Consider the following 26,588-nt stretch of genomic DNA (forward strand, 5'->3'; position numbering starts at 1 on the left):
TTGTACTACTGCACTTCAAATCAACAAAAATGATTGTTTTTAGACATGAGACAATTTGCTTCTGAGGGTTAGTTATACAGCATGGGGCAAGATGCATAAGTCTAGGTCTATGTCTACACTACAGACCTTACAGCAGCACAGCTGCAGCTGCACCGCTCTAAGGTCTCCCGTGTAGCCGCTCTATGCTGACAGGAGAGAGCTCTCCCGTGAGTATAATTAAAACCACCACCACCCCCAAGCGGTGTTTTCCACACCCCTGACCGACATAAGTGCTAGTGTAGACATAGCCTAGATTATAAAATGGAGTTTCTATAAAACAGAAAGTGATACTGCTTTAATCCACCACATCGTATCTGCAGATCTGCTTGGCTTTAGTGATCAAGGAGTGCCACTTCTGTCAGTGGCACAGAATGAAAGTTACAGAACTACAATCACACCTAAAAAGTTATCTTTTGCTTTGCTGCACCAGACAGATGGACTTGATCCACACTGTGCTTCCATTTGAAAATTGAGACTCTCATTCTAAAGGTCACTGCCACCTGCACAGAGCATCATGACCAGACCAACTTTAAGAGCGACCTCCACACCAAATTGTAGATCTTGACTTTGCAGTCTCATTCAGTGCTTTGTTTACGACACTAATCTGAAAGCAATTTCACAAAATATATTGAGAGTCTCAGACAAACAAATCTGAACATGCTACATTGGAGTTAACTGCATGCTATGCACTAAGATTTCTTTTGCAGAACTGCCCCAAATAAATGTAGCTGCTCATTATACCCTTCTTACCATGCAATTTTGGTTCTGATAGCAAATGGGAGCTTTCTCCAGTAGAAGAGAAAGGTTTGTGGGTTTTAGTTATAATTCTGAGTATAATTTTTATAACCTATCAATCATCTGATCATCTTTTTACAGACCTGGACAGTTCTGAAGCTTGAGCAAAGGAAAGTCACTTGTACATGAGGAAGTGAGACACTAAATTCGCTTTTGGAAATGGAGGCCTGACTATGCCATGAGTTAGAGCTATGAGGAAAGTAACAGTGGCAAGATCTTTCCTATTCAGAAAGGCTCTCCATCACTCCCCTTAACGAGACAATACTTGGCATCAAACCAGGAAACAATGGGGTAGCCAAACTGGGGGAAAAGGATGAAGTCCAGGGAGGTCTCTTGCTTGTGGCTGGTGGAACTAGCCAACATTTTGGAGCAGTGTTTCTGTCAGTGACTTGTCAGCAACAGGTTTATTATTTAAAAAAAGCCAACTCAGGTTTTAGACATAAGTAAATGCAAAAGGAAAAGCAGCTTTGGTTGATTATCGATCTTGTTAAAAGAATAAACAAGTTATCAACAGTTTCTCTAGAAGGTCTCCATTGAACAAACTGGCCAACCCATCACTCCCTGGCAAAGTTAGATGCCTAACAGTGAAATTGGAAGTGCTGCCACAACAGTGCCGTGCTGCAGACACGACATTTCAGCTGGCACTCCCGAGACTAGTAGTGTACGTGGGGCATCTTTGCCAACTAGGGTCACTGTGATTTCACGGTGACAAATAAATAATTAAAAAAGCAACAAGAAAAAAAATAAAGTCAAGCATCTCTCTAGGGTCCTACCCTGAAGAGACAAGAATCAAAGCTGTTTTACTATTTACAAAATGCCATTTAGAGATGATGTGGCTACTTCAGTATTGTGAAAAAATGTCCTTTTTATGCTAAGCAGTCAGAAGTGTGTGGTTCAAGGACCGCGTGGCCTGTGCGCCACAGAGTATCTCGTGGGAGTGCCCCAAAGCATGTGGAGGGAGTTCAGTCTTCTGTTTCTTCATATGTAGTCTCATCAAAAGGCCGGTCCAAGAGAGGCACCAACCGGTGACGAGAATACTTCAGTTGCAAGAGGTCCGCAACTTCATCTAATTCCTTTAAAACCTGGGAGAGGGAAAGACCACGACACATCAGCAGAGAGAATCAGGATATGAAACACCTAATAGTACAGCTACCTCTGCATCCCTGACATACACTAAGTGCACAGGCTACGTCGAAAGCAACCCTATAATTGAGCAAGGTTTTGCCATGCTGCCCCTTGTCACAAATTAAAGACAATACAGGTCTGTCTCATCTTACGCTGGGGTTACGTTCCACAGTCAGCGTCTAAAGCGAAAATCACGTATAGTCAAAATTACATTGAGTGTAATGGCGGGCGGAATCGCCCGCACTACAGAAATAGTATTTAAATTGCTATTTTTCTCTTTTTTTTGTTTTGTTTTTGTTTTTGCCGACTGCGTAAAGCTGAAATTGCACATGTTAAATGCGCCTAAAATGCGACAGACCTGTACAAAGCTTCTCCCTAATCATTTGATTGTGGTTTTAGTGTAAAGCTGGCAATTGACTGTGCCTAGAGTATGAAATATTGTGTTTATGCACAGAACAGGTGTGAAAGACAGCAGCATGGCAAGCAAGCTTCCCCAATACTTCCCTGGCTCACACAGTGTGTCTTAATGCAAACCCCAAAAGGGCGATCCCAAAAGGCAATTCTCAGTCTCCACATCCTCATACTGTACCTCATTACAAGGTATATCCACTCCATTTAGACCCATATACCCCATAGTCACAAATACACAATTGTACTCAGTTTAGCCCTGTAAACTGACACCAGATATGCAAACTAAGTGGCAGAAAACTTTACACAAACACCTTACATATTTATTTAGTATTAGCACTGCATTTTCAAAAGTGTAAAGTTCCTTACAGGCACTAAGCTTATTATCAGCCTCTACTGCAAGTTAAGTCGCGTTGGGTCTGTCACACATTTGGATCTTAGGATGAGCCGCTCACTCTCGTTTTACGGAAATGTCTAACACAGGAAGCCCACTGCAATGGTGTTTCTTTTGCAATGGACACTTTGCTACAAACTGAACTAAGATCATTTCACACAGACCACCAAACAGCTATGATTTTTGGTCACCACTGACTGGAGTGAATTTTTTAGCATCACATGCAACCCTACCTCAGAGTCATCAAAATAGACCCTCCCCTAAGAAGAGAATCTATTATATTGAAGACTTTCCCTCATGATACTAGTCACTAGTGTCATGTGCACTATAGAACACCATCAGGCCTTGTCTATATTTTAATTTGCACCAGTTTACATAAACGAGGCAAATTAGCAAGGGACAGCTTTTTCTCAGGTGACATGGACAGAATCAGGATAAGTGATGAAGACGTTGCTGGCCAATCAAGCCAATAGTTCCAAAGACTTTGAATTAAGGGTAAAAATGTCAGTCGGGGGAGGGAGAATCAAAAATCAGTCTCAAATTTTAGAATTGGACTAAGATTTTTTTTTGCTTCAAAGACTTAACATGGCATTACAACGTGCAACTCTGCAGCAAAGAATCTTTACAAGACTAACAAACAGACAGCACCCGGACTCTAAAGACTAAATCATCAAAACACATCTACGTTAACTTGCTCAGGCAGCCAAATAGGACAACTTTTTCATAGCAGACATAACAGCTCAGCGGAATAGATAACTGGTCTGCTGCTATGACAGATTGAAGCTCTCAAGTAAAAATAGATATTTACTTCAGGCTTTACATTCAAGTTTATTATTTGTGCAGCATGAGTGGAGTGCGTGGCTCATTAGAGGAATGATTCTTTATTAGCCACATGCCCCAGATCATGCCTCTGCCACTGAAAGATGACAAAGTGGACCTCACCTGAAATATTTCTGGGAAAGCCACGCTAGTCTAACAGCAAGAGTCAAGGCTGGGCGCTGGCATCTTGCATATAATTGGGCCTTTTGGAATGCATGAATGGTTGAACTTGAACGGTTCCCAAACAAACAGCTAGGTCCTCAGGTCGTGGCCTCATCATTGGAAGGGTAAGTTCCCCTACAGATTTGCAATACTGTCTCAGATCACACCTATGCCTTCAAGGTAACACAATGCCACCAGCTCTTGCGAGTAATGTGATTTTTGGCCCCAGGAAGAGCTCCTGCCTTCACATGATTTTGGGGAAGAAGTGTGTGCATGCATGCCCACCTAACTCTCACTCACGTTGCTACACTGCCTTTCAGAAGGAACGTGCCAAATGAGGCACTTATGTAATCCACACTAACTGGGGCTCGGTGTTACCCACTGGTGGTCAGACCAAATGGAGAGATTTATGCCTCTGCTATGGCTTTCATGCTTTGAGACCTGGTGCTCGAGGGCACAGGCTCCTGCTTTTTATATCAAGAGGTCTATGTCCAATCTCCAGACAACCCAAGCAGTAGTGTTGTTACACTTGGCTATGCTCTGTAACCCCTAGACCAGTGGTTCTTAACCTGGGGTGCACACCCCCTGGGGGTGCATGATGCCCTTTCTGGGGGTGCGAGACATGCCAGATTTTTTTAGAAGGTAAATCATCGAAAACACAAATTAAGCACAGGCACGTAAGTACAACTACTTTGTTTCATCAAACCTATGTATTTATTAACATTATACAAAAGCAACAGCAGAAGAGTCACTGAGCCGGTAAACTTAAAAAAAAGTGTGTAATTTTTCATGTATTCTTAATTTTACTGCAAAATTAAAATAAATATATAATTCTCATTCTTTCATTCTATAGTTATGCTATATCTAGGTTTAAAGAACTGACCTACTTCAACGATTTTTGATAAGGGGTGCAAGAACATATTTTGAGACCAAAGAAGTGCAGGCTGCAGTAAAGGTTAAGAACCACTGTCCTAGACCATAGTCTACTTCCAGAGCAGGAACAGAACCTAGGAATCCTGGTGCCCAATGTTCCACTACTGTCTCATACAGTTGTGTAATCCTGTATGGGCTGGTCCACAGAGAAGAGTATGCTTCCCTCCACCAGTTATTGCTATAGCTGATGTGGAAGAGGTCTGTGTAGAGGGTCTGCAGATTCAAGCTCTGTTAGTGCCCCATGAGGAGGTGAAAATACACAAGTATAAATATTTAAGTGTATGGACACTAGAATAGTTACTGGAATTGTTTTATATTAAAAAAAATATTTAGAAGTGAATTTGCATGTTGTGCTAATGTTTTACTGATGCATTCTTATTTATATTATCGTAGCACACATGAGCCAGTCATGGACCCCATTGTGCTAGGTGCTGTACAAACAGAACAAAAAGACAGTCCATGTCCCAAAGACCTTACAACCGAAGTATTAAAAGGACCAGAAGATTAAGACAGGCAAGTTAGCAATGAGCTGTCCCTTTAAGAGCACAGTGTGGCAGATTTTGCTTGTGTGTCCTGAATAGACAACACTGCTTGTGTAAGCTCCAAAGTGATCAAAACTTGATTTAATAAACATATCTTTCCAGAAAGCAAGCCTCATTCTCCAAGATGTAATATTAGTGCTATGGGGGACTGGACACCTTAGGGAAATGAGCTACCTAGCTTTTCACCTGCAGGTCACTACTGAACCCTGGCCAGCTCAGCAGGGATTGAAGTTGTTCCCATCTAATGGATGTTTGACAGCCCCTATATGAGAGGAGTTTGATGAATCCCAATTCCAGAACTCATGTCACAAACTCACCAGCATGCTTTGCATTAGACTGATCTCTTTTTTTGGGGGAGGGACTGCCTTTCTACACATTTTTACATAGCCTTGCACAATGGGGCCCTGATCTCAGTGGGGTCCTCTACCAAGGAATTCTGTAGCAGGAGCCAAAGTCACCTTACTGTAGGTTTTCAAGAGTAAGCAATGATAATTGTCTCATACGTACTGGGGGATGGGCAGAGTTCAAAAGTTAGAAGAAAAACCAAAAAACCTGGTCTTCTAAAGTAAGTCATGATTTCTGGGCCAAGCTCATGGTTTCTGAACTTCTGGGGTTAATATTACTGTACATAATGGTGCTTGAAGCTTAAGCTTGTTTATACAGATATACTCAACCATTTCATGAGAGATCACTAATTCCATATGTAGGATTAATATTCTAACTGTGAGATGGTCTAGTCCAAATCTGCTCTTGAGGATGGTGTTAGCAAGAGGGGTTAATGTATTTCTACATGATTTACCTTCCTGGATCAATATTTCAAGTTTTTGTTTCTTTAAACAATGGCCCCTCATGCTTGTTATATCTGGCAGCAAGAGACTATCCGCTCCAAAATTTGGGGGAATGACAAGCCTGGAAGAAGACGGACTTCAGTATAATAGTGGGCATGTTTTACTAGAGCTTTAACGAAAGGCCCCATATGGAAACAATTTAAGGTTGAATTTCTGTTGAAAGAACTGTTAACTGTTATTCTTGAACTCAGATTTAGGATTTTATTAATTTTAAACAAAAAGAATCATGTGACTAGCAAAGACTACAAAGGAAACAGCACTGGTGAACTCTGACTTCAGGAAAGTGTAATATATTTTTCATCACCGAAAAGAAAGCACCAGCCCATGGGGATGCAGGTTAGGAGGGACTTCGCTCTAATCCAGAGCCAAATATTTTCAGGCAAGGAAATTTTATTTACATAAAACAATTACAAATTGTAACAGGGAACTGCTGCCCATTGTGTGGGTTTCTTTAATAAGAAAAGGGAAGCATTACAAATAAAATCATTTATAAGTAAAGCCTCCCTCCTCCATGCTTCCAACATTAAGTGAAATTTGTTTAGGAAAGTGTCAGGATAATAGAACTTGTTAGCTCCAGGCACCTAAGTGTAGACTTTACCCAATTTCCCTCTCCAGCCTCTGCTCTGACAAGCCCCCTGCTAGCCCTCCCCTATTCTATCACAGCTTCAATATTTCTTTGGTATTTTTGTGATCAGTTAGAGAGGGATCAGATCGGGTGGCCAGTGCTTAACCACTGATGGCTGTTTGCAACCAAACTCCCCCTCTACATCAAAAGACACAATAAGACTCAATTTCCTCTAAAATGAAGCACGTGGTTATTTTTGGAGAAGTTCTATATAAAGCGTTATTACTGTCATTGGCTATATTGTAGTTAAAAATAAACACGAGAAAATAAGATTTGAAACATTCTTTGGGCAGTTGAAATTGCGACTAGTGAACAGGATGGTAGAAGAAAGGTACGCTTACTACAGAGGAGCATGGTTTTGTTTTGAATGGAAGGGGTACAGTACTATTTATTCATTTATAATAGCATCATAAGTATACTTGATGAAACTAGTAGATGGACCTCAACCCAAAGTGCTTACTCTAAATTAAGACAACAGGAGGAGATGACAGACAGTGTAGAGTTGAGAGAGACAGTAAGGGCTTGTCTACACTTGAAACGCTTCAATGCTTCAGTACAGATGCTACCTAAGCCAACAGGAGGAGTTCTCCCATAGACTTACAATGATTTTCAACCTGGGGTCCACAGACTGTCTAAGATTTCTAAAGGGGTCCGCACCACCATTGGAAAATTTTTAGGGGTCCACAAATGAAAAAAGGTTGAAAACCATTGGCCTAGGTAATCCATCTCCCTGAGAGATGGTAGATAGGTCAATGGAAGAATTCTTCTGTCAACCTAATGCTGTGTACACTGAGGGTTAGGTTGGCTTAACTACGATGCTCAGGGATGTGGATTTTTGCACACCTTTAAGTGACGTAGCTATGCCAATGTAAGTTCTCAGTGTAGACCAGCTGTAAGGGCTTGTCTACACTTACCGGGGGATCGACCGCAGATCGCTCTCCCATTGACATTGCGTAGCGTGGACCCCACGGTAAGTAGATCTAAGCTACGTCGAATTGAGTTACGCTATTCACTTAACTCAAATTGCGTAGCTTAGATCGAATTTCCCCTGTAGTGTAGACAAGGCCTAAGAGTCTGTGGTCACTTGGGTGACTTGTATGCATGTCATCCTGTTTGCCTAGCTGATTAAATAATTGTAAGGGGACGAGTCTGATCAGTGAGGCATAGTTCAGTAAATCCTTTATTGAATAAGTAACTGTGGTGAGGAAAGATGATAAGCTTGCTATAAAACTGCACATGCATTTATGTATTGTGTGTACACATACCTGACTTATACCATTCTGTTTTATTGGTTTCCTAGCAAAGACAAAAACCAAACAAGTGGAATTCTCAGCTGCTGACCTAAAGGTGCTGTGGTAGTAGTGTGAGGAGGTTGGCTCTTGGTTTTTGACAACACATTGGAAACGGTCAGCTCACATGCCAACTCCTGTCTATTACACTATATAGAACTGTTACCACCTACTCATATTTGGGCACTTCTGAGACAATGCAGTTGGCTGTATTCCACTCAATACAGTTACGTGGTATATGCTAGTGACCTAAGTAAGCTGTCTAAACCGTGTGTGTTTAAATATTCTCCTGTTTTCTGACTCTACAGGTCTCTAGCCATAGAGATGTGATCTCAAGTGCCTTCCCCACCAGTTCCCCTTCTCTCTCTCTCAAAGAAAATAGGAGACAGTGCTTGGGAGGAGCTCCCAAAAGAGTTTCCTGGCAGATCCATGTAACTCAGTGGTTCCCAAAGTGGGGTTCGCGAACCCCTGGGGGTTTGCAGAACGTTACAGGGGGTTTGCCAGAAAAATTTCACTAATGGCGGCCAGAGGACCTCGGACATTGGAGGCAGCAGGTGGGACCCAGTTGCAGGGCAGACAGCCCGAGCCCCAGGGAGAACGGGGCCAGGCAGTTGGGGCTGGCAGCCCAAGCCCTACCCCTGTCAGTGGGGGAGCCAGCAGCCCGAACCCAGTGCTCTGCGTGGGGCTGGCAGCCCAAGCCCCAGGGAGAGCGGGGCCAGATGCTAAACCAGACCTGAGATTTTATCTTTCTCCAGTGGTTTCGGACTTCCAAGAGCTATGCAGAGCAAAGCAAGCGCATCCATCACACTGAGGAAATTTAAACTTAAATCCCTGGAAATATTCATTTTTAGGAGGGGGTTCATGAGATTTCACCATTTAGTGAAAGGGGTTCACGGGCTGTTAAAGTTTGGGAACCACTGATGTAACTTCAGCAGCACAGCACCTCCTAGAGCCATACTGAGGTACTGGGTTCAGTACCACAGGAAAAGCATCACTTGAGTTATCACTTTATGAAGCTCCTAGAAAGCTTTAATGGAACCACACCATGAAGCAGGGAGTCTGCAAACATGGGGAGCTTTGACATGGCCTCCGACCAGGTTACATACAGTATGCCTGTCCTTCAAAGACAACAAGCTTGAACAACTATCTGTTGAAATTAATTTAGTCACCAGAATAGGTGCAACGGAGCAGTCCTCCATCACCTGCCAACGTGCAGGTGGACAGTGTTCTGAGGACAGCGTTCAATCCTTCACCTCTGAGGCTTTAGCAAGGGTGACAGTTCCAACTCCACTTAGTCCTCAGGGAATTCTGCAATATTTTAAAATTCTGCAAAATTCTGAAAATTTTATTTGTCAATAAATAAATGTGAAGGCTACAGCATGGCAGTGGGGAGCACAAGCATGGAGATGGGAGATCACCCTGCAGCCTCCCGGGAAACAGACTCAGCGGTGAGGCTGCACCCGACCCTGACACTGCGCAAGGGCCGGGTCTGGCCTACCCCAGAAACACCCCGGGGCCCTGCCCCTCTGTGCCAGGTACAGTCTGGCAGGCTCCAAGTGTGGAGGGGCTTAGTGTGGGGGGATCCAAGTGTGGTGTGAGGGAGTTCTGTGTCGGGCAATCTGGTTGCGGGTGGCTGTGTGTGTGTGTGTGTGTGTGTGTGTGTGTGTGTGTGTCGGGGGGGGCGGGGAAGAGATCTGGATGCACGGGGCTCACTGGGGGGTGTTCTGGGTGCGGGGGCAATGGGACTCTGCAGAGGGGTCAAGGTGAAAGTGGTTGTGGCTGGGGGGGGGGGCAGTGTGGAGGGATGGGTCTGCGTGCGGGAGGCTCAGTGGGGGGAGAGTCCAGGTGCTGGAGGAGTGGGTCTTAGTGGGGTGGGGATTCGGGTACAGCTAGTTGGGGCTCAGTGAGATGGGGGTCCAGGTGTGGTGGGCCCGTTGGGGTGGTGAAAGGGTTGGCAGGGGGGTCCAGGTGCAGGAGAGGTGGGGCTCCATAGGGGGGAGGGGGCCACTGGGTGCAGGGGGGCTCCAGATGCAGGGGGTGAGGCTCAGCAGGGTGGGGGTTTGGGCAGGGAGGGGGCTTGGTAGGAGGATTTGGATGTGGGGGGGTCTGGATGCATGGGGGTTGGGAGGATGGGGGAGCAGCTCCTAATACAGTGACCCCTTCCCCCACAGTTGAGGAACTATGGGGGCAGGAAACTGGTGGGGAGGGGGGAAAGAGGATGACTTCCTACAGCTGGGGGAGGTTTCTAGGGGGTGGGTCTGACCCAGCCTCAGCTGCTGCTTGCAGGGGAAGAGCAAGTCCTGTCCTCCCCCAGCCCCATCCCATCTGGGACTAGCAGATAAGCCTGGCACAGGATAGGAGCCACCAGCTGGGGTGGCCCCAGCCCTGTCCCCCTGCAGTGATTCACCTCTTCACCAGTTGCTCCAGGCACCTGAAATGATGTGCCCGGGCTGCTGGGGAGGAATGCGTGACCACTTTTGTGGCTTCCCTTTAACTTCCCTGTCAGAAAAAAAAATTTCTGCAGGGAAGCAAAGAAGTCTCCTGGGGGACATGAATTCTGTGCGCGCACAGTGGTGCAGGATTCCCCTCCAGGAGTATCTAATGGTAAGTCATGTCCTGAGGTCAACAACACTGCACTGGCTCCTGGGTCCTGATTAGCTAATCCGTCTTTTCCAGCTCTAACTTCCAAGTCTAAGGCTAGCAGGAACTAACACTTGCCCTTCAGAAAGGCTTGTGTTCTTAACTATCCATAACACACAAATTACAGCCTTTTCAGAATGGAAGGGGAGTAATGGACAGACTGTTAATTGGCTCATTTAAAAACGTACCGAGGAAAGCCCTAGAATATGTACCATAGACAACCATGTATTGTCCAGAGGGGAATCTTTTTCCATCTCTAGTTTCTATGATGCTATGAATACTTGTTTGGCTTGTGTGCTGAACACAGAACCAGCCTGCAAAACCAACAGCCAAATGCTATCTCTGTTTAGGGAAGGCACAGACATGGATGAGAGGAAGACAAGATCAGACACTTACAATATCAAGTATCTCTTTGGTATGAGCTGCAGACACACAGAATCTGGCTCTGGATTCGATGATTGGGGTGGCAGGGAAACCCACAACCACGACACCTATGTTTCGCTTCAGCATCTCTCGCCCAAATGCACTGCAAGAGAACGCAATGAGAAATGTTTAGAGTGATAATGAAGAAGCAGAGACAGAGCAGCAGCATAAAGGTCTCAGTACACTAAGCCACACAGGCCTTTGGTGAAGCGTGCCTGCGAGGCTGCAGTTCTGACTTTCCACTGCCTTCTCTTAGAGGTAGAATGCCTGCTCACAAAGGCTTCTTTTGTTCAGTCCAGAGGTGGTCTTCCTAGAAAGGTTTCACTGTATTAAGTTCTAACAAAGCTGAAAGATTATATTTGGCAGGAGCTGGTCTTTTAGTGGGCTGCTTCTAAATGGATTTGTAACCTAAGCTTGAAAATCTTTCTGATGGAAAACAGGGACTTACACTCCAGAGTCTGACTATAAGAGGAATTCCCCCCTGCTGCCTACCCCCAAAGCAGAAGCCTCTGCAGTTTCAAAAAGGATTGTTTTCACCAGTGTAATGCAATTAAGGTGCATTGTGGCATCTGCTCAAAAGTTTTCATAAGAACCTAGCAATTGCCATTCTTGACTAGGTAGCAGACAAGATGGACCATTGACAGTATGCCAGAGAGGGTCCAGAACTAGACTCTTCAGAGGAAGGAGCAAGAATCTCCATAATGGACAGCCAGTGAATACCGTCCTATAAGGAAAGTTCTTTCCTAATCCTTGTCAGTCAGTGGCTGTTTTATACCCCAGAGGCATGAGGGTTTATAATCCTAATGTAACTGGAAGTTTCTACAATCCATATAAAATATCTAACCCTTCTTTGTACTGTACTAAGCTCTTGGCTGTAGCAACTTGCAATGAGTTTCCTGGACTTATTGTGCACTATGTAAAATGTACTTCCTTTTAAGTGGTTTTAAATTTGCTGCCCTTCAATTTCATGGAATTCCCCTTTGTTCTTGAATTAGGAGAATGGGGATGTTCCTATTTACCCATTCACACCTTCTTCGTACCATTTGTTATTCTGTGTACATCTCTGATACCCTCTTATTCATATCCTCTCTAATGTAAACAGCACAAGGCACTGAAAAAATAAAGAAGTACAACCTAGACAGCTATAAATCGAGGGACGATCAGTTTGAGACCAAAAGAACTTCAGAACCTGGTACCTCCCATGTGGTTCTGTGGCCATCACATCACCCCCAGTAGTGGCTTCCATTTCTACCAGATCTCACCTCATCTCTTAGCTGCATGTACCCCTCAGTCCCACATCTGAACCCAAGAGCAAAACAAGACCAATTCTTGCCTACAGTTTGGCGTTTACTCCTCTCCCTTTTGCTCAAAGGCCAAAAAGCCCCTTTAAACATCACTCTCTCAAATGCTTCTTTCCAAGTTTAAACCCAGATGAAGAGAGCTTCCTGAGCACTTGTAAAACATGGCAATATTCTACATGCAGTAGGCACAGAGACCAGGAAAAAAAGCCAGCTTCCTAACATGTCTGGGTCAAGTGGATGGATGGGGAATTCTCCCCACTGAACCTACCCAATTTTTGCTGGCATGTACAGCATCAAAGGCACAACCGGGGAATCTTCATTTCCATAGATGATAAAGCCCATCTCCTTCAGCCGCCTCCTGAAATACCTGGTGTTCTCTGCCAACTGCTGCACACATTCCTTGCCTGGAAAAACAAATGAAGGAAAAACCATGAGCAAAATGACCACCATAGATCACATGTACCACATAACTGTAGTTAGTCTTGTATCATCTGTATTATGAACATAGTTGGACTAGTTTTGTATATTAAAGTGTTAACTAAACTGCAAAGTTATTTAAAATTTGAACTGCAACCGGCAATTGTTTGCAGTATCTCCTTCCTCAGAGGTCCCTTTAACACAGCCAAGATTACTCTTCATTTTCTGGCCACACTGCTGCAGAATGGACTACAACAGATGACCCTTTCATGATCCTCAAGAGTTTAAATGATTCCTTAATTCTTCCATAATAATTAGGTTTGTACTGAGATTGTCTGGAAGATGGGTAATCACATGCTCCTATAAAAGATTCATGCCAGTAGACCACAGCTCACTGGCAAATCCACAACAAAGCAAAGTTAGTGATCTTGTGAAAGAGAATTTAGTAAAGAAACTGATCAACTGAGAAGATATTGCTACCCTTTGCCAATATGCTTAAGTCAAAGTGGCACAAGATAAAAAAGACAGCTATAAGGTAAGCACGCAAACCAAGATTTAAGCTTGTTTAAGGTTTCTATTTTCTGAACACACCATTACAGCAGAACAAACTAGAAGTTCAACCTCTGACTTGAAATGCAGAGTTGCAGATGGATTGGGATTTGAAAATCCAAAGCCATGCTTACAGCTGAATACTTTCAAGCTTCTGTCAGATGTATCCATAGCATGAGCAAGTTCAGCTCTTGAAACCTGACACAAGGCTTTTAAAGACTGCTTCAGATTTTTTTTCCCTCCATTCTTGCTGCGCATTGTGAGCATGCTGTTATATTACTCCAACTCCTGTACTCTGCAGTTCCATCTGCACATATCCTGGTCTCTCAAACAGATACATATGCATGCCTACACATTGAAATGATCAGACCTTTTACTCCAAAGCTCACTACCCCTCCCCCCTTCCCACATATCAAAAGTCTCCCACACAAAAAAATACATAAAATCTCTCTGCTACACAATTCCTTTAAAAGGATCAATGTCTTCAGAATGCCATGGTCTAAATAATACCCCTATTTTATATTGATATCATAAAATTACCTAAGACTGCATACTATCTTTCTGGTTCCTGAAATGTTCTCCACCAACAATCCCAAATGAGGGTGTCAATTTAACATTAGAATTATATTCCTAGAGACCCTTTCCAAAAAAGTCACAAAGCCAGGGCAACTGCCTTTTCCCCAATAGTTAGGGCTATACCAAATTCATGGTCCATTTTGGTCAATTTCATGGTCAGAGGATTTTAAAAATCATAAATTTCATGATTTCAGCTATTTAAAATCTGAAATGTCACAGTGTTGTAATTATAGGGGTCCTGACCCAAAAGGAGTTGTGTGTGTGTGTGTGTGTGTGGGGGGGGGGTGTCGCAAGGTTATTGTAGGGGGGGTTGCGGTACTGCTACCCTTACTTCTGCACTGCTTTCAGAGCTGGGCAGCTGGAGAGTAGCAGCTGCTGATCAGGAGCCCAGCTCTGAAGGCAGAGCCACCAGCAGCAGCAGCAGCGCAGAAATAAGGATGGCATGGTATGGTATTGCCACCCTTATTTCTGCACTGCTGCTGGTGGCAGCTCTGAAGGCAGCCCAGAAGTAAGGGTGGCAATACCACAACCCCCCTAAAATAACCTTGTGACCACCCTGCAACTCCCTTTGGGTCAGGATCCCCAAATTGAGAAACGCTGGTCTCCCCTGTGAAATCTGTATAGTATAGGGTAAAAGCAGACAAAAGACCAGATTTCACGGTCCATGATGTGTTTTTCCATGGCCATGAATTTGGCAGGGGCCTACCAATAGTATACTGGTCAGACTTCTTACTTAAAGTTTTCCTGCAAGAGAATATAATAAAAGATCATGATGGCAGAGTTCTTATTGAAAGTGATATCATCAAATGCAGGTAGAGAGATTACTGTGCCAATATGTATGCCTCAGAACCACTTACAATACAGGACAATAGGAAAGAGTACAGAGCTGGAGCCATCAACCCTATGAGAGGCAGTGGTGCCAGCTATTATGGAAATGAAGCCTGGGAAAGCACGATGGCTAGATAATGTACCAGCACAATTGCTGAAAGGTAATTGGTGATCATGGTATTGATCTCATGTGGAAAATTTGCATTAATGTATGGATGACTAGAAACTGGCCAGATGACTGGATGAAAGGAATCTTTCTGCCCTTACCAAAGGAAGTTACTGCATGCTGTTCTATTCCCTTCAGTACCATCTCCCTGATATCGCACGTGAATTAAGTGCTGTTCAACATAATTCAAAATCACAAAGTGAATGATAGAAGCAGAACTACCACCACAACAAGCTGGTTTCAGAGAGGGATAAGGCCAATGCAATAAAATAGCAAATATCGTTTTTAACATTGAAAGATGCAGGGAGCATAACCACCCACTGATAATGTGTTTCACTGACTACTCCAAAGCATTTGATACTGTCTGACATGATGGTCTCTGGAGGTTACTGGCAGACAGGTGGATTTGAAAGCATCTCATTGAAGTCATCACCAGTCGCATTGGTCAACAACAGACCATGGTACAAACACTGAGCAACAGCAAGTGGTTTTCCATTGGGCAGGCTGTGAGACAAGGGTGTATTTCTGTCCCCAAGCCTCTTCAATATGTACAGAGAATTTATTACGAGACAAGCCCTGGAAGGTTTTGATAAAGTAGAAGGAGCTCAGATTTCCATTGGTGGACACTTCTTAAAACTGACCTCAGATATGCTGATACGACACTCTTACTGCAACCACTGATGCAATGCAACAAACGTTGGGAGTCTGTAAAAACAGTTATCGAGGAACATGAACTATTCCTGAATGTTGGGAATATGAAATGCACATTCGTTGACATAATCAATAAAAGGAGACAAGCGGACATCACGATTAACACAGTCAAGCTGTAGAGGCAGTAGATGAATTTAGTTATCTGGGCTCACACACATCCAGCCAAGAAGGCTGCTTCAAAGAACTCCGAGGAATAGAGAGGACTCCCACAGCCATGGCCTCCCTTATGAAACTGTGACACCTTGAAACGTATGAAGGTTAGATCGGAGAAAAGCTTAATTTTTTTCCATAGCAACATATGGATGTGAATCCTGGGCCGCTAATGCTGTTAACAAGAAGAAAACCAAAGTATTTGAGATGTGGGGTTTGAAGACTCTTGTGTATCTCCTGGATAGAAAAGATTAATGTGTTTTATAGAAATATAAAAATATTGGACAGGAGTGGACCCCTGCTCTCAGAAATCAACAAGCACAAACTTACGTATCTCAGTTACATCAGGCACAAAGGTGGAATAACCTGAGAAAGTTATAATGGAAGGAATGGGTCATCGTTATAGGGGACAACCAGTGTGATAGATCGATGGTGTGCGGCAGATCACTGGGAGGTTGACTACTGAGTGTACAAAGGTAATAATGGATTGAGAAGGCTTCTGAAAATTCTGCTGTCACCAGTACTCAGATATGACTAAATGGATTTTACTTACTTACAATCCTATATATTTTTCCTTCATTCACCACCACTTGTAGGAGGAAAATTTGTCTATGGGGAATGTTATTTACAACAGTTATGTTATTAGTGGTACTCAGAACAGCATTCTGGTAAATTTTAGAACACTGCCTGCCCATGAGAAAAGGGCAGAAAGGCACACACTACATTTGTTCAGGTACCAAGGTTGCCAAACCTCCAGGATTGCCCTGGAGTCTCCAGGAATTAAAAAAATTTAATTAAAGATTATGTCATGTGATGAAACCTCCAGGAATACGTCCAACCAAAAATGGCAACCCTAGCATGTACCTGCCCTCTACCACATTTTGGTAGGTCCAATTTTTCCCCAACCAGCCACGACTGTGTTTTACAAGTTACACGACAGCTCTTGTCCATACCAAGCCACTGGAGCCCAGAGCTTATAGTCTCCAGGTATAACTTGGAAACGTGAAGGCAAACTCTCACTCACATATGTATCTGGCTTCAATCGCTCCTTACAAGTTACCATATATACAACCAAATCTGTGCTGAGGCATTTGCTGCATAAGGTACAACCAGTGCAGTGGCGTAGCTGGGGGGAGCAGGGGGAGCGGCTGCTCCTCCTGAGCACATTCCCCAAAAGTGGCGCCTTTTTAACTCACTCACAAAAAAATGCGCCACCTGCTGTGGCGTGGTCTTTGGCGGCAGGTTCTTCAGCGCTGCTGAAGACACCCGGAGCTAGTGAAGGGCCCGCCACCGGAGACCTGGAGCGCCGCCCTGTCAGTAAAAGCTCCGCAGCGAGTGGCATCTTTTTTTGTAAGTTAAAAAGGCGCCACCCACTGCAGCACTTTCACTCACCCGGCGGCGCTTTTACTGACGGGGCGGCGCTCCTGGTCTTCGGCGGCGGGCCCTTCACTAGCTCCGGGTGTCTTCGGCAGCGCTGAAGGACCCGCCGCCGAAATGCCGCCGAAGCCCCGCAGAGCGAGTGAAGGTCCCGCCGCAGAGGTACCGCTGAAGACTGGGGTGAGTACAAGCACCGCAGTGGGTGGTGCCTTTTTTTCTGATCGCTCCCCCCGTTCCCTCCACCTGGCTACGCCACTATGCATGCCGAAAACATGTCTGTATAGGCAGTGTAGACTAAACATCAGTCTATTCGACAGCAACACATAAGGATGCCTATTTGAAATTAAAGTACTAACAATTATAGAGTATAATATATATTTAAGTTTGCCTACAGAAAGTTTCACTCACTCACCTAACAAGACAGTTGCCATGGCCTTGGAGGACAAGTTAATGCTTTTATTTGTTTAGCATGGGAAGGTACCAAGGCAGTGATAAGACCGGGATAGTAAGATTTACTGTGGTCTATCCTGGATAAATTGCTGATCAGTGTCTTTCAGAGTTCTTGGAGAAGTGATCCCGTATCTTTGTCTCTACTGAGTGGACATTTCATCTGCTGAAACAGCAAGCGTAGCAGCAGTATCCACTGTATACCACGTTGACGGGTTGACTGGCTGGGCACTGCTTACTTTTCTAGTAACCAGTGTTCTGTAGTAGATGGAAGAGGAGGCATCCAAGGGGAGCATCTCAGGCCAAGAAGAGAAAACATTTCATTTGATGTGACCTGGAGTGCCATGGGTTTAAGACCCTATGTAGTTCAAAGCCCAAAATAGGCCAAATACTCCATCCACAACCACACAATCAAAAACCAAGCATAAAAATAAAGGATGAAACATCAGTGTGTTTTACATCCCAACTCCTCCTTAGATGAAAGGCAAGCTTCAGAGTTTTTAACTACAGTCATCACCACCTGCTAAGAACAATGTCTTCACCTCCCTTCCACAATAACATTTCTTTTCAAGACACACACCCTCCAGAGTTTCAGCTTTGTAAGTGTATAGCTCCCTCTACCCTTCCCCACTCATCTCCTGTAGAACAGGGACAGAAATTCATACTCAGAGCCTATCATGTAATTAGATCTCAAGTCCAATCAGATCTCCTAAACACAGAATCTCTAAGCTGTCTCAAGCCTGAATGCTAGTAACTTGATTATTTCCATTAACACTGACTGCACAGTAAGGTCTGAATGAGCAGATCTACTACAACAGTGGAAGGTTAGTGTTCCTGACAGAGGGTGAGAGCTAATCCATATATTTCTAATACTACTCTACGCAATAAAAGTTAAGGTTCTCCAGGGACAGTTTGAAAGAGCAAGTTACGGTGAAGATGAAGGCTATGCTGGGACCTTCTCAGGGAAAGCTGCAGTGGTCCCTGTCCCTATATAATATTGCACAGCCTTTGGGCAAAATTTTTAGTATGTATACTAAAAAAACCTCAAATATCAACTCTCATTACTATGAATAAGAAACAAGATAACTTATGCCCACACCACCTCTCTAATCACTGGAGGCCTCATGGGCTAAAGCTTAACCTGAAATCTCAGTCCTAATTTATAGTCCGTTACTGCTTTGCTATTTTCTTCTCTGGACTCTTTCAAGGATCTCATGATGCCAGAAGTTAATGCTTATACTATGCTTTCAAGCCTCAAAGCATTTTACCGATACCCAGTAGTCTCTTCCCACCACTGCTGTGGAGCAATTCTTTGCCATTCTATAGATGAAGAAAATGGAGGGAGGAAGAGTGAGGTTAAATGTCTAACCCAAGATTAGTCATCAGACAAACAAGGATTAAAACCCTGGAGCTCCTGTCCCCCTAGTCCTTTTACATCCAAAGTTCCATGTATCATAGAATCACAGAATATTAGGGTTGGAAGAGACCTCAGGAGCTCATCTAGTCCAATCCCCAGCTCAAAGCAGGACCAACCCCAACTAAATCATCCCAGCCAGGGCTTTTCTATCTCCCACAGCATAAGATATTTGGTATCCTGGCTCTACCTTAAAATACTGCATTGCTTTCAAGGGCAATGGAGGTGCACTACTGGAGTACTATGTACAAGGTTAAGAGAAAACACATCCAACTCTGGTTTTGTCAACAGTAAATGCTGGTTTAACTACACTGGCATTAGCAACATTGGGAGCACTAGTGGTTGGGCTGCCAGCTGCTACCACCATTTTAATCATGGAGTCCTTTAACCATGCTCTGAGCCGGTATAAATTAACATAGTGCTGACGACTGGCAGCCGCCAGCACATTTCTCGCCGCTAGCGCTCCCAATGCTGCTAACTTCAATGGAACCAAACCAGCATAAACAATGGCACACCTAGATCCTAGGTCTACATTGCAATGTAAGCTCAGCATTCAAATTCAGGCTCAAGCCTAACTGCGCTTCCGTCTACACACAAGTCGTGCTAACCCAGGGCTCGGATCCAGGGTCCCAGGATCCCACGAGTGGGGGGTCTGAGCCTAACTCAAGCCGGGGCTCAAGATTCAAGTCCTATTACTTTGCAGAGTAGACACAGCCCCCCTGGACTCATGCTCTCTCAGTCTACCAAAAGTATCCCACAATCCCATGGGTTGACTTTCTTTGTCCTCTGAAGACTCAAGTTTTCCCACACTGCACCTGAACACAGGGCTAGAGTGGCCATGTTTTGGGTGGGTGCTAGGGAATCGGAGATATGGGTGGTGGGACTAGGTCCCACATAATGTAGTGTAGATGCTAGATCTGCAGGTTGGGACCTAGGGTTCAACAATTCCTAACCTGAGGTTACAAAGGAGTGTAGATGCTCAAGTCCTAGGTTAACAAACCCAGGGCCTGCTAACTCAAATTCTACTCCCCCTGCAGTGTAAACATACCCAGTGTTACTCTGCTATGTACATAACAGTCAGACATGCCTTTCTAGTCTGACAAATTGTGGAGCTCAGACTTCTGTCTGTATCTGCTCAACTACAGGTCTAGGAAGATGCTGGGATGGCAGCAACTCTCCAGCAGCTGTAATTCTTGGCGAAGGTTAACTTCATTTCTCAGACAGCTCAAATCAGAGCTGCTGAGACACTGCCCTGCCAATTGTCTGCACACACACAGGAGTTGTGTAACAGTTATGTTAACATCCTTTAATCTGGTGAACTGGAATGCAGTGACTTTCAGGGGGCAATGTAACTGAATTCTTCAAAGAACTAGAAAAGAAAACTAGGAGCCCCTTATCAGGGCATCTGATATGAAACCACATGGGGATTGTAAATGGATTAAATTAGCTATGACAGATCTACTTTGGGATTCAAGTCACAACCAGCTTGTCTCTTTGGTGTCCTGAAGTTAACAACCAACTCCTCTTTTGCCTCTGTTACCTTCTACAACTCATTTCACTCAAAGAAATTCCTTCACAATTCAGTGAAACTAGCCCGTGCTACTAACAATCTGAATATTATCATGTAGTGTAAAGTTCACATCTTCAAAGGGCTGGGCTGCCAAGATCTCTCATAAGTAAAGGTCACATGCTATTTAAAGGGTATGTTCCCTTTATATCCAGCCTTCAACGCTTACAGAGCTGGGGTGGTATTGGTTTTGTGGATCCAGCAGAGATAAGAAACAAGAACAAGGCTGTAAGAGAATGAAAATAAACGCATGTTTGGAGAGCTAAGATGTGCTAAGTGTGTCTAGATAGCAGTTAGAGGGGAAAACACCCATGTCCTTGATTGTAACAACCTTTCATGAGCCCTGGATGACAAGGTACATCACTTTAAATCGCCATCACTCTGGTTGACAGATGCCACATGACACCTTTAGCACAGAAGTGGTACTCAAGCATGAAGTAGCAGCTCTCCTACCCCAGGCTACCACCATAACAGCAGCTTCAGTGGCTGAGCAGTTAACAGCCTCTCTCAAACCCATTCTTTATAGAACTGTCAGTATAAGGTAGCTTCTATCCACCCTACAGGAACATTTCAGGCCTGGGAATGCCAGATAAGTGTTCTGACATTTATAAGCACTGTGGTGAGCAACATAACTCTCTACATTGTGCACCGGATCTGATCTTGCTTTAGGCCTGCACAGCTTTGCACTTGTACTAGAGTGCTACTAGGTGCCATAGATGAAATGATGGTAGGGATCAGGTCAAGACATTCTTTGTTCCAATGCACCTCTTCCAGTACTTAGTGCTTATATTTCACTTTTAATGCTAATGTTACAAACTTCTATTTATGCCTCAAATGATGACTTGTACCGGCAGGGAGGGAGAATGGGCTTTTACTCTTCTGATATTTTAAGACATATAAAGACACGGATGATGGCTGGATAAGAAAGATCATGTAAACAAACAGGAAGCAGCAAGCTTGAAACAGTGAACTCAACACCCCTCTGAAATCCTGAACACCTCAAAGCCTTCCCACGAGAATCCATTTAGTATCTTGAATACAATGTCTGAAGCATGAGAAATTATACATCTCCAGCACCACTGGCACACAATAAATTAGCATTATTTGGTGGCCAGTTTCTCCTGCGCTGAGAAATAAGGATATGTCACAGAATAACTTTCAAGTATCCACCTACCCCTCAGAAGCTCTCATTCCTAAAGTTAGAGGACAAATAAAGGATGCACAGAGATGGGCAGCACTAAACAGGCTGAGAGTGATCATGACGGGGTTGATCAATGAAACTGGTATACAAAAGAGCTTCCATCTATTTAGCGGTCATTGCGCTTCAAAACACCAAAGCTCTTGCTTAAACTAATAGTCCAAACTTTGTGTGTAGCATTGCCATTAGCCTAAGGCTATGGCTACACTACAAAGATAAGTTGACCTATGTTAGGTCGACTTACAGCCACTGCATTAATTACTGTGGTGGCAGATGTCCCCACTACCCTCCTCCTGTCGCTGGTGCGCATCCTCACGAGGAGCACTTCCACCAACTGAAGAGGGGCAGTGTGGGGGACTGAGAGCCAGGGCTCTCAGCTCCACGGTAGTTCCCCACTGTGAGCCCAGCTACTTCCACCCCCGGGCTTCTTGCTTCCACACTCCCAGCTGGGTGCAGCCTTCTGGGGCGCCTCACCTCCAAAGTCCAGTTGGCTGCCATGCTCTGGGTGGGGAGCAAGGACTCCTGAGGGCAGCAGGGCTCCCAGCGGGGAGCCTGGGCAGCAGCCCAAGCTGGGAGCCTAGGTGGCAGCTCCCCATGGAAGCAGAGACTGGGCAGCAGTCCAGGAGCTGGCTTTCTTGTCAATTTCACAGCTCTGTGAAATTGACAAGAATGACCCATGTAAGGAACACAGTGTCTACACACACTGTGTTGCCCTAACTACACTGATATAAGCCCTATGCCTCTTGCTGAGGTGGTTTTATGTCCTCATAGCAGGGGAGTTACATCGGGGGGAGCAGCATTGTAGAGTGTACACCTCCAGTTTTGTTGACAAAACTGTATAGTGTAGACAAGGCCTAAGACAACCACCCCCTCTATTTGCCACAAGGTAGTTTTTAAGTAAATCCTGCCTGTCCAGGATGGGCATATTGTTAGAGCAGGATGTTGATCCTAAGGCTAGCACAGACACCACTCCAGGTACTTCTGCAACTAACAAGGGAAAAAGCAGACACTTTTCAATGAAGTCAGGAGTCTGAGTTTTACTTCTTCCCATTCTATTATAAAAAGTCATCCCTATAAATCCAAAGAAGCAGATTTTATTGCAGAAGGCGTTCTCTGCTACAAAGGGTCTCATCTGGAATGTCCCAACCAGCTGCTATAATGGCTGATGAACTAATTGTGAGGGGTGTTACCAAACAACCTTTAGTTCAATCCAGACATATTTGTTTTTGCCTCCTGCAGTTTCAGCACTGTTACTGGGGAATAATCACAAATTCTGCCCTTCTAAACAATGTGACACTTCATCATCCAGACTTCTGGAGGAATCAGAGGCACATTGTGTTGTATACAAACAGATCATTGACAAATGCTACACTCAGGGAGGGGGGTAAACCAACTCTAGCTGGGCAAAGGAACACAGGCAGAGATTTATTTTCATGCTACAGTAGTGACCATTTCTGCCTGGATCTAAATGAAAGACTTTCTGTGCAACACAAATACCCCTAAGATCCTTTACATTTTTGGTTAATTCTTCAAGAGATTTCAAAGCAGCGTTTCAGGATATATCTTTATTAAAATCCCTTGCACAGTACAGACAGAACTGTGTGCTGGGGTTGCAGTAGAGGTCATGTGAATAAACAAATATTAGTCAAAGGGAAAACATTTTTCTATGAGGTATTTGTTAAACAAATTCCTATTTTAGCTAGGAATGATGAAGTTGCTCCTTATCTTGATTATCCTTTGAAATGCTCCTGCCCTGGGCCCCTCCCTCATCTCTCCTCAACACTCCCATTTGGATTACTAATCCTGGAATTCTTAGTTCTTTTCAATAAAAAAGTTGCGTCATCATAACTTATGCCATTTGTGTTTTGCAGTTCTGTATGAACAATGAAGCTGGACTGGTGAGTTTCATGCTCATTCCCAAGTGCTAGTATAATATTCCTCCTTTTTTTTTTGTTTTTTGTTTCTTTTGTTTTTTAACACTGCCTGGGAATTTTTAAACAGTTTAAAACCTAATGGAAATTCACAGACATGGCGACTGCTATTCACAATAGGCAAAATCATTCCATTCACATGATCTATATTTGGTGCCTAAAAATACTTAACTGTGTCCCTCTAAGAATAGCTGCTGCCCACCATAACTTCATAGCTGGAGGTAAGGGCGTAACAACCCTACCATTAAGTTTTGAGAGTGACATCGTAGTTTTAACATTTATTAGCAGAGATTTTTAACTGAAATCTTTGAGAAGTTGTGGAGCATCACATTAGTCCATCTCATAAAAGACACAGCTGGCTCGGATAGGACTGTCATCTAAAAAAGTTGGTGCCTGTTGGTAAGAAGCCAATTTGGCTAGAAAAATCTACTGCAGCAGATTAAAGACCATTTTTTCTTTAACTCTGTAAAGAAAGGTGGAGAGATCAGAGCAAAGTTTTAATTTAATGCCACATTGATAATATACCACACTGTGAGATCTAAGCATCCTGGGAATTCTCTTCAATTCACTCCGTTCTCTTTCAATCTAAAGGCTAATTCCTATTCCTCACTTAGTTTCTAAGGCCAGGTCTACACTACAGACCTTCTGCCAGCACAGCTATGTCACTCCTGGGTGCAATCCCTGACCAATGTAGCTGTGTCAGCAAAATCTGCTAGTGTAAAGCTACCCTTTTGCCAGTATAGTTTATTCTGCTTGGGGGTGGAGGGGCTGGAATGAGCTATGTCGGCTTATGTGCAGTTTTGCGAGATCACTTCACCAGTATAATATACCCATATAGCTATACCAGCAAAGCGTCCCTACTGTAGACATGGCCTAAGGCTTTGTCTACATGGGGAAGCTGCTTCTGTATTACCTGCAATGTTAATTTAAGCCAATGTAGTTATAATGGTATAACCTGTGAGAACACTCATTCTGGCACCCGAGTCTTTTTTGGTTTAATTTAGGTCAGACTGCCAGGTAATTCCCTGTTGCACAAGTCCTACTCCAAAGAGACTTCCTGGCTGAGCATTTTGGCCCCACACAAGACTGCAGACTTTACACTTAAAGAGATTGGTGCAAAGTAACTAGGAAAGCATAGCTATTTAGGTCTCTCTTTTCCAAGAAGCTCAAGGTGATTTGAGAGATCCTAATGTCACCAAAAGAGTTTGGAGGACTCTTAACGGACCACAACAGTTCAAACTATCTTTTCCAGAAGGTGGAGATAAAACACTGCTTTTCTGTTAGTTTGGGTCAGCATGGTTCTGTTGTCTGACGTCAATCTCCACAATGGTGCCGCTAATGAATAAAATAGGAAAAAACAGTGTGTTATGATCTGTACTTGATTTTCTAGTTACTTCAAGAGTCTATCTTCGGACGTTTAGAAGTGTTCTCTTTCTATTTCAGAAACTAAACTGGCAATGAAATCTTGGTTGTATAAAATAATTCTCCACAAACTTTTTCTCCAAGTCTGACTGATGCTGTAATATAGCCAAGCATGTAAGCTTTTCCACATAAAATACTGTTTTTTGTTTTTTTGCAAGGGTTTAAACCACCATTCTGTTTATTATTTCTAACATTTTGTCTTTTTGGTTGGCTGTGCCTGTAAGAGATAAAGTGTGCAGTTTGCTCTGGAAAGAAACATCTTAAGACCTAAAAAGGGACCCCAGTATTCCTCTGCCTTTGCTAACAGTAAAATCTCCACTGAACTTTTAGAGATTTGATGATCTCCTTAAGGTTTCCTACAAAACTGTCTGCAATGTTAATAGAATAATTAATCACTTTATGGACAAGCTCTGCTAGTTTATAGCACTTAACTATTTCATCTTTCCAAAAGATCTCACTAGCCAATTCCTTCACCTTTTAATTAGATAGAAGGGTGACAGGCCAGTTTTCATTGCCAATGTAAAGTTTCTTCACATAGGATATAGCAAATTCTCTCTTCCATGCCTCTCCCCCACAGAATGGAAGCCAGCCATAACCTCTACTCTGCAGTTTTTTAAGGCAGCAAGTCTGAGTAGGATAAGGATATCTGACTGCAAATAAAAACTATGGACACTAAAAATTAGACAAGAGTTTTTATTTGAAACTGCCCTTGAATAAAAACTGATAATTGAGGCTAAACTTAGTGGAGGTATTTTAATGCTCTGAAATGGAACCCTCAGGATTCAGTTTCAGAGACACTTCTATTCAAAGCAATAGGAGTCACTTTAATACAAATATAAAACTGTTAAACATAGAAAGATCTGGAACAATGAACAGCAAAATTCCACTTTGAAAATATTGGTATGCTAGTGCTAAGTATTATTCTATAGTGTTTCCCCCCTGTTTAGAACAATACCCATTTCTAGATAAACGTTAAGTCATAAGGACTGGGGAGAAAATTGCTACATCCATGTAAAAAAGGACTCCTCAGAACATGGGCAGACAGACCAGAGAAAGAGGTGTGATTCACGATTTTAAATTAGTGAGCATTGTGGAGATTTAGGGGAAACCGCAACCAGAAACTTACCACCTCTACAAAGGCCCAACATGGAAAGAATGATCAGCGTTATCTCAGCAGCGTGTTTGCTAACGTAAGGTACCACCTTTTCAATACCACACAGCTACACAAAAGATTTCTCCCTTGATTCAAGAAGTCAAATTCCAAAGTATTTAGCATCCAGTGTTTTTTGGGATTGAGTCTTTTGAGCCAGTTACACACGAGTTAGAAAGAGAGAGAGTGGTTGGTTGGTTGCTTAGAGATGTTGTAGTCGGTGAGGATCCTAGTGTAGGTGCCCCTGCACTTTGGATGTTTTTTTAAACTAGCAGGGTCTGTGAGGGTCACGCAAGCAATGCGTGTCTCCATGTGCTGGTGTAAATGGCAGGGCAGCCATGA

The 26,588-nt window shown here is 43.6% G+C and overlaps 1 protein-coding gene across 2 annotated transcripts in view; it reads right to left on the reverse strand.

Annotated features, from left to right (window-relative positions):
- Positions 1-223: 223 nt before the first annotated feature.
- Positions 224-26,588, reverse strand: part of SPTLC2 (serine palmitoyltransferase long chain base subunit 2) — a 128,519-nt gene continuing 102,154 nt past the window's right edge. For both annotated transcript variants that reach the window (XM_024192814.1, XM_024192813.1), the window contains exons 10-12: positions 12,612-12,747; positions 11,016-11,145; positions 224-1,916 (exon numbers count right to left, since the gene is read on the reverse strand). In XM_024192814.1, coding sequence (XP_024048582.1) covers positions 1,797-1,916; positions 11,016-11,145; positions 12,612-12,747 — 386 coding nt within the window. In that variant the 3' untranslated portion in view covers positions 224-1,796. The remainder of the gene's footprint in view (positions 1,917-11,015; positions 11,146-12,611; positions 12,748-26,588) is intronic.

Source organism: Terrapene carolina, unplaced genomic scaffold (genome assembly GCF_002925995.2).
Source record: "Terrapene carolina triunguis isolate 2854851 unplaced genomic scaffold, T_m_triunguis-2.0 Scaffold96, whole genome shotgun sequence".
NCBI classification, from domain to species: domain Eukaryota; kingdom Metazoa; phylum Chordata; order Testudines; family Emydidae; genus Terrapene; species Terrapene triunguis.